The sequence below is a fragment of the Halictus rubicundus genome, chromosome 1 (genome assembly GCF_050948215.1).
Source record: "Halictus rubicundus isolate RS-2024b chromosome 1, iyHalRubi1_principal, whole genome shotgun sequence".
NCBI lineage: Eukaryota > Metazoa > Arthropoda > Insecta > Hymenoptera > Halictidae > Halictus > Halictus rubicundus.
The window spans coordinates 17,611,130-17,619,421 of record NC_135149.1 but is presented as its reverse complement, the minus strand read 5'-3'; the positions used below and the strand labels follow the sequence as shown (position 1 = coordinate 17,619,421).

Here is an 8,292-nt window from a genome sequence, read left to right as displayed (position 1 = left end):
ATCAATTTTCCTCTGTTATTACGTCGTTACAAATACCTATAAAACAGAAAACTCCAGCCCTTAGGTTCTTCGATACTGGTTTAGTCAACAATTACAAGCTTTATGTCACCTACACGGGGTTTAGCTAGAATGGCGTAACATATCCAAACTGCGTTAACGGTACCGGCATGCTCAAATGATTTACGGTGAAATAAACAATTTCCCCGCCGCTGTCGGTTTTACTTTTGCTTCTCTATTTCGCCCCTCACACATTTCTATCATCGTGACACTGTATTCTTAGATTTGGACTGTAAACGCGTGAACAACTCCGACCAAGGAACAAGCAACGTCGTATTTACATTGTTTATTACCCGACGCACGTATCGCGTTGGTGACACACGCCATGCTTGAATTTGCTGTTCATTACTTTCACAGCTCACAGTATGTTACGTAAGTACCTCATAATTCTTAATTCGCGACGTTTTAATGATAGCCGTGAACACAGAAGCACGGAGATTTACCGATACGTCGCCAGATAGAAACCGATTTAACCTTCAGGCTCTAACCGCCCGTGTAATTGAATGGAACGCCTTACAAGGCCCGCGAAAATCTATTCCGCCCGTGAAAAATTCAAGCAGGAAGCATTTCCGACGACCACGGTGTCGCCTGCGCGAGCATTCATGTCTCTGCACTCTGCACCGAACTTTAACGCTACCATTGCGTTTCGAACAGTTTATGCTAGCCAGAGCTCGAAAGCATACCGAAGATAACTTGAATTAACTCTGACCGAACAGTTATAAAGAACTTTTATATTAGGTTGTAACATATGTAAAAGAGTTGTTACATATTTAATTATTTTCTGATAAAATATTCGATAAAATTGTATATCTACTCAGATTGTCAATAAAATAGTATTGTATAATGTAAAAATATACGATAGCTAACTTCTTTTTCACATGTGCAATAATGTGCAATAACTGGTCTGCTCCTTATTTTCTGTTTTTGTTACATGTTGCATGTGGCTTTAAAGCATGTGGTAATTTTTAATAAAAGTGTTCTTAACCTTTAGCACTCGAATGGCGACTGTAAGGCGCCTCTAAAAATTCCTGTATCATTATTCAAAATATTTTGTACATTATTAAATTTGTTTGTATTTAATAAATTACTATACATTCCATTACTGTACGAGTGCATTGCACCATTTTCGTATGTATAGCATGAAAAAATATATATAGAAGGGAAATATTCTAGGTCGGTAGAAATGTTTCGTTTCAGAGTTAAAACGGCTTCGAGTGCGAAGGGTTAATTGAGTGTTACGATTTTTTTCCAAAACGAATCTCATATTAGTCCACTTTACTATACTATAAAATCAAGCAAAAAATCTTCATACAACCTCACCATAACCCAGTACCAATCCATAAAAGCGTCGGATGCATCGGCTTCATAATTCCCAGCGGCATAGGAATTAAATCATAACGCTCGTAGGGGCGGTCGCGGGGGAAGGTATATAAGGATAGAGGGTGTAGGTGGAGAAAGGGGAGAGGGTAGGATAAGGACGAGGAGGAGGAATCAGGGGTTGTCCTCGATGGTCCGGTAACGCAGGCCTCGCACGCGTGCAGCTACGCACGCAGTCACGCGTACACGCGAGATTACGAACGGCGCCGTTTACGCTGAAACGGCGAGCAATTGCGGGCCAGCTGTGGGGCTCTCTCTCCAGAATCCGGGGCCCGTTCCGCGCGGACGGTCCCAACTCGCCTCGGATACCTGCCACCAGGTGTCTCCACGAGCAGTGCCCAGCAGCGAGAGGCAGGAGCAGTCGTCGGGGCGCCTTCGCACCGCCAGCATCTCGCACGCGTCTTTCCTCTTTGCCGTTTTATCCTCAGTTCACCCTGTCGCGAACATACCCGTCGCTGAACCTCGCGATTCGACCCGGAGGAACGGTCGAGCATGAGGCCGGACCCGTTGACCGGCCAGTGAACGGAATCGGACTTACCGTCGACAACCCCCCCCAAGAGTGACACACACCCGGAGCTAACCACGGAACAACCCCCGCCAATGGTGCCGGCAACACGTCGGCAGCCCCCGAGCCTGACCCAGGACAACGCCAGCAGAGGGGTAGGATGCAACAGCAACAGCAGGAGCAAGACCAGGAGCGGGGGGCCGTGATGGTCCCGTCGTCCTCGTCGACGTCCACGTCGTCGACCACCACCGAGCTCAGGGACGTCGCCAGTGTCACCGATGCGGCTCTACCTAGTTTCACGTTGCAGAGCGTGGCCCTCGGGCTCCAGGGAGCCCTGCTCGCCGCGCTCCAGAGAGCAGCGCTGCTTCCACCTGGACACGCCGCCGCCGCTGCCTTGAACCTTCAAGCCTTGGAAACCTATCTGACCCTTCATCGTCTTCACGCGAGCAGTGCGGCGCCCGGTGTTGCACAAACAGGACTGACTGGTGCTGGAAATCAAAGGTGTTCGCCGATCAATACCGGATTGGAGAACCCGCTGGCGTCGACGTCACCGTCGAAGAACGATCATCTGGCGGAAAGGTTGCTGCAGGAGGAGGAAGAAGAGGGTCGGTTGGATTTCATCGAGGACCCTGAAGAAAACCTGGCGCTGCTCGAGGAGCAGGAAGTCTTGTTACGTGACACCTCTGTTGCAACCACCTCTTCGAACCACGAGACTCTTCTGCGACGGATATCGGAAGGGAACCGTGCCAATCCCGGCTCCGCGAGTTCCGTGCCCCAGTCTACTTCCCTGACACAGATCGCAAGCTCGTCTTTCACGTCGCCAGCCTCGTCGTCGGCCTGTTCCTCGTCGTCGTCGTCGTCGCTGTCATCGTCGTCACCGCTACAACCAACCACCACCTCCATCGAAACGAGTATACCACGGACCTGCAGGGCCTCCCGGCCGAAGAAGCAGTTCATCTGTAAGTTCTGCAGCCGGCAGTTCACCAAGAGCTACAACCTACTGATACACGAGAGAACGCACACCGACGAGAGACCGTACTCTTGCGACATTTGCGGAAAGGCCTTCCGACGGCAGGATCACCTGAGGGACCATAGGTAAGCGAGGATCGTAGTTGGTGGCACGATTTATCGGGTATGCTTCGCTTTTATGATTGGGTGATGCCTGGGTTTACGGGGACGCTGGTTAGGCCAACGTAGGCGATCACAATCGACGAAATTAAATTGCGTCTGGATTGATACGCTGCTTGCTCTTTGTTCCGATCGTCTGTTCGGCGAGTTATTCAACAAATTTTTTTATTCAACCATGCCATTCGCTATTTAACTATTCGATACACTATTTAAATATGAAGGATCGCAACGCATGGTAATTTTGAAAATCAATCGAAAGTTGTGGAAGACTTCAATATTTCCTGTAAACGTTCAGACAATTACGAAATCATTAACATTTGTCTGATCCTCATTTTCAAGTTTACAAAACTTCTAGAGTTTATAGAAACTCGATACCGGATTAAATAAGAGTTCATCAATTTTCGATCCCCTTTATCGCGGTCGTTGATTGACGACGAGCATTAACTGCAGAAATAAAACCGTGTTTGGTGTTTGAATATCGAAGAGCCGATTATCTAAATCCTAAGTTGTGGCGTCATAGAATTAATTGACTCGAAATTACTATTGAGAAATTTTTTCACTGGATATGGTTAAAAGTCGACTCAACGAGTATCTCTTTGCCAGGACACGCGGAAGATAAGGCTCAGTGTACCCTTGTTGGTTCAGCAAAACGAATACTGGAAAAGTGGTTAGGTGGTTAGGCCAATCAGAGTGCTTCGTAATACGCTTTCTTCTCCGGCTAAATTGATTGCAATTTTCGCGGCATCTGAATACGACGAAATAATACGCGCGTCTCTCTGCCCGCGTCCTGTAATTACGATGGCGTCTGGAATCACAGCAGTGTATTAATTACGTTGATCAATTCATGATAATTTATCGAGCTTTTCGTATCTTGATCATCAATCATGACAACATCCATCGATACGTCTGCAATTCTCATTAATTGGTCTCTTTGCCTGCGTTACGGCGACTGAAGATGCTTGTTCCCTTGTTCCCTTGCGTCGGCTTTGTACTTCTCGTGTGTGCTACATGAGTTTTCTTCTTTCTTGTTTGGATCGTTGACGTGATTACACGCTTAACAGAATTACAGTCGACAGTATTTTAGACTCATTAGAGAGGCATTGAAATTGTCGCTAACTGTTCGCTCGCACGGCCACACGTGAATTAGCGGGATTGGTTCTTCGCGTGACTGTAAATCCTTATCCTGCTTTCACGCATGTGTATATTTATTTTACTGGCGGAGTTAATTACATAAATTTCATCGTATTTCTATCCTGCTTTCACACATCGATATATTTATTTCATATTTAGAGATGTTCGCATAAATTTCATCACAAGTATGGGGTGGATACTTGCAATGCAGTCAAGGCTGAATTACTTAAGCTTGATTCAAGAATTTTTGATTGGACACGATTGAGGAAACGAGATTCGTCTATGGTCTACGTTCAAATTCCCTATTATTATTTACAATTTTTTGTTTCATTCATTTTCAAACATATAAACGTAGAAATTGAGTGCTGATGATAGAAGTTAAATTTCTTTTTTATTTTAGAAATTAATTACCTTCTGCCTTCGTATGTCGAAAGAAAATCTGAATGTGTTAATTTTTTAAATGCAAATTCATTACGGTTGAAAAGTTAAAAATTAGTCATTGGTGTATTAAACAGTTAGTATTTTAAATGCTGTAAAATGTTTGTTGCAAGAATTTCAACGTAACAACAGTTTCACTTGCATGAAAGTAAAAATTTAACAATGCAGAGACAATGCATTCAATTAGACTATTCAATGAGAAACTTTTGATCGTTTTGTCCTTGTGACAATTCCATTTTAAACAAGAGGTCAGATACACGAGGTCAGATTGTTAGGTACGACTCACTTTCACTCGTTATTGCTTACTTCCTAAAATTTGGAAACAACTGCACAAAATTGGAAAAGGTCTAATTCATCAACATATTATTGTAACATCTGGCTCGATTAACGACTCTTTTGTCTGTTCCACGGCTTGCCTTATTTATATTGGACGCGAATCACACACACACACGCGCGCGCGCGCGCACACATGTGTACTTCGGGGTTATCGCACCTTACACTCTTCTCTCTCTATCTCTCTCTCTCACATCATAACTCTCACTCTCTCATACCATCGCTCTGGGTCATTCACTCTAGTATTGTCTATGTACTCGTCGGTGAGTTGGCTGTTCCTAACTGTCGCACAATGATTTAAAATCGCCTAGTCCTTTTCTGTTTCCTACAATATCGAAATGAAAGGATTTGAAGAGTAAAATTTCGCTCCGGACATAAACGACCTTGGTTGCTCAGGGAGAGTTAACTGCAAGCGAACAAGATATTCGTAAGAGTTAGAACCGAAAGACAGCAACAATGACGCTCGACTATCATTTTCCAGGTACATACACAGCAAGGAGAAGCCGTTCAAATGCGCGGAGTGTGGCAAAGGGTTTTGTCAGAGCCGGACCCTGGCGGTGCACAAGATCCTGCACATGGAGGAGTCGCCGCACAAGTGCCCGGTCTGCGCGAGAAGCTTCAACCAAAGGAGCAACCTGAAGACTCATCTGCTGACCCACACGGACATCAAGCCGTACCATTGTGCCTCCTGCGGCAAGGTCTTCCGTAGGAATTGCGACCTGAGGAGGCACTCGTTGACTCATAATTTGGGCGTATCGACGTCACCGCCGCCGCCGGGGATCCCTGTACCTGGCTCGAGCACCGTTGTACTACAGGAGACGTCCTAGTGTCCCTAGTGAACCCGCCCGAAATCACTGCATTGTACTAGCAAATTTTATTCGGCGCGAAACCTCCTCGTCCCGCGACCAATTTGCTCCCCTTTCGACGAAGATCGATTGTTCGTCCTCGACCTCGGTGTCCTGCTACAGTGAAGGTTTACGAAGAAGTGGCCTTCGTCCTCAAACGGAGACTCCTCAAGTGGTGCCGTCGTCGCGTCGATCGCACTGATGCGTCGATATCCGGATCGAATTTTGTTCATAACCGACGTAACGTGACAATCGATGATCCTTCGAATGAGATTTATAGATTGGACGCTAGATCGATGTTGAAGCTGCCACTGTTGGACCTGCTAGCCCCGGTTAGCTAGCTTAGCTTATCTACCAACGTACGTATCTGTAACTGTTAATATTAGGTTACGATTATTATTGTACGTCATGATGATGTTATTCTCGTTCATTAGATCTGTAATTGTGTTACACTCGACTCTTTTTCTATGTATAGGCATCCGGCGTAGTATGTAAAGAGGACCGTTTTCACGTTTACTGTAACTACGTGCGCGTTGTGTTCCGTTTGTACGTGTAAAATAAACTTTTATTATATTATTTTTTAATCTGTCGTTCACCTGCTCTTTCGATCGCCCATACACCCGTTAGTAAGCAAATTATATTTATTAACATGACACCAGATTATTTTAAAGCCTGAAAATCTGTACAATTCAAAGGCTCATCGTCAATTCAGTCATCATTCGTTCAGTTGCCTTCAAAAAATGGATCTTGGACTCAAACTTTTCGAAAAGTTAGTACATTTCTTTTCATCCATTTTAGAAGAATTAATTGAATCAAAACACGCTATTACATTTTTGGAAAACACATTTCTCTTCGTACGTTGCGTGCAATATTTTTTACACTGTTTGAGATAAAGTGCTAGGACTTCTTCAAATTTTGTAATTGTTTATGAATAAATTTGAATAACACGTAAATATAAGAACAATTATTTTAAAATGTCAAAAATTAAATTTGTCCAAGTTATATTAGCAATTGCTGCATTGGTTACATTAGTAGCTATTTTATAAATATATCTAACTATATTTCTATAAATACTAATAATCATAGAAATTACTCGAAAATTAATCGATTTCCAAACATACTTCGTCAAAATATGATATTATAAATGGAACATTAAATCGACAAATTATATCTCATTTATAATGTTATATTTTATTTCAAATATTCATGTCATATTTGATGTCACATACTCATGTCATATATTAATGTCATATTTTATAGCATACATTTATGGACATATATTAATGTCATATTTTATGTCGTATATCATGTCATCCTTTAAATCGACCAATTAAGTGTAAAGCAAAAATGGGTATAATTCTAGACTCATTCATGCAACAATTTCTGAGGAGGGTACGGGAGTTAATTAGTGTAAAAGGCGGCCCAGCTCCCAAACGAACTCGAAGTCCGTGGGACCGGCTTTGGAAGTCTCCCGACAACTAATTAGCACTGAACATTTCTTTTCTTGTCATTCCAATCGATACTCTTCATGTCCGTAACACGAAGCGAGCTCGACAGCGAAGAAGAAGGCACCAACGAAGTAGAAGAAGAAGAGGGCAGATGCAACGGCAGCAGGGGCGACGAACGACGACGACGATGACGACGACGACGACGACGACGACGGCGACGACGATGACGAAGAAAGAAGAAGAAGAAGAACAAGAAGAACAAGTAGAAGAAACGCGTGTATCGTGTTACAAAGAACGAGGCCGCCAGGTGCGCGGGACATGACACCACGATACGTCTAGGGTTACGTTTCTTTTTCGATGGTGGACGCTGGGAAGGCACGAGGTGGGTCCGAAGACGCTATTTCAGGCCCACGAACGGGCCGAAGACGGGCCAAGCTCGCGTCGATAAGGAGAATCTCGCACGACCGGTCGGCTTCCACTTCTTTCGGAGATCTAGGAGTCGGATCCGAACTTGGTCACTGGAGGAATTCCGATCCAGATCAGACAAAAATCTTGTCCCCCAACTGGTAATGCAAATTTACATAATATCGTGGCAGGTTGGACTGATCCCTGACGAAATTAATTTGCCGGATCGTGTTAAGTCTCATTGGGATTTCGACTCAAGCCGCGAGAGTCAGTCGAAAAGTTACTTTCACTCGTATTAAAGGTAATCAAGCGTTTAGTTTCGCCGTTGAATTGTTTATTTATTTCGTAATACCATTTTACTACGCACTCCCCATATCGATCAAGACATTTACTGTATCGTGGCATACATTTTTCTAATTAACTATTCGCTGCTTTGCGAGATTTGCTTCGATGGATCTGCAAATATGGAAATCGCGAAGTGAAATCGTAGGGTGTTGCTGATGATAAGTTTTAGTATGGGAACACTTCATTGTTCAAAAAAAAAAAAAAAAACATCACAGATCTCGAATTTCGACGCAACTTCCAACGAACAAGCCCTGTTTTGCGATTGATAATAAATGAAAAG

General features: G+C 43.9%; 1 protein-coding gene across 1 annotated transcript; it reads left to right on the top strand.

The window, feature by feature from the left end:
* The first annotated feature begins 1,813 nt into the window (after window positions 1–1,813).
* LOC143355818 (uncharacterized) lies at window positions 1,814–5,796 on the top strand. Its single transcript, XM_076790946.1, has 2 exons — window positions 1,814–3,034; window positions 5,451–5,796. The coding sequence occupies exons 1-2, from the start codon at window positions 2,100–2,102 to the stop codon at window positions 5,794–5,796; spliced, it is 1,281 nt and encodes a 426-aa protein (XP_076647061.1). The 5' UTR covers window positions 1,814–2,099.
* Window positions 5,797–8,292: the final 2,496 nt, after the last annotated feature.

Bases quoted from the DNA above. Each gene is read 5' to 3' on its own strand.
- LOC143355818 (XM_076790946.1), top strand. From the start codon at position 2,100: ATGCAACAGCAACAGCAGGAGCAAGACCAGGAGCGGGGGGCCGTGATG. The intron at 3,035-5,450 runs GTAAGCGAGGAT...ATCATTTTCCAG, and splicing joins GATCACCTGAGGGACCATAG to GTACATACACAGCAAGGAGA.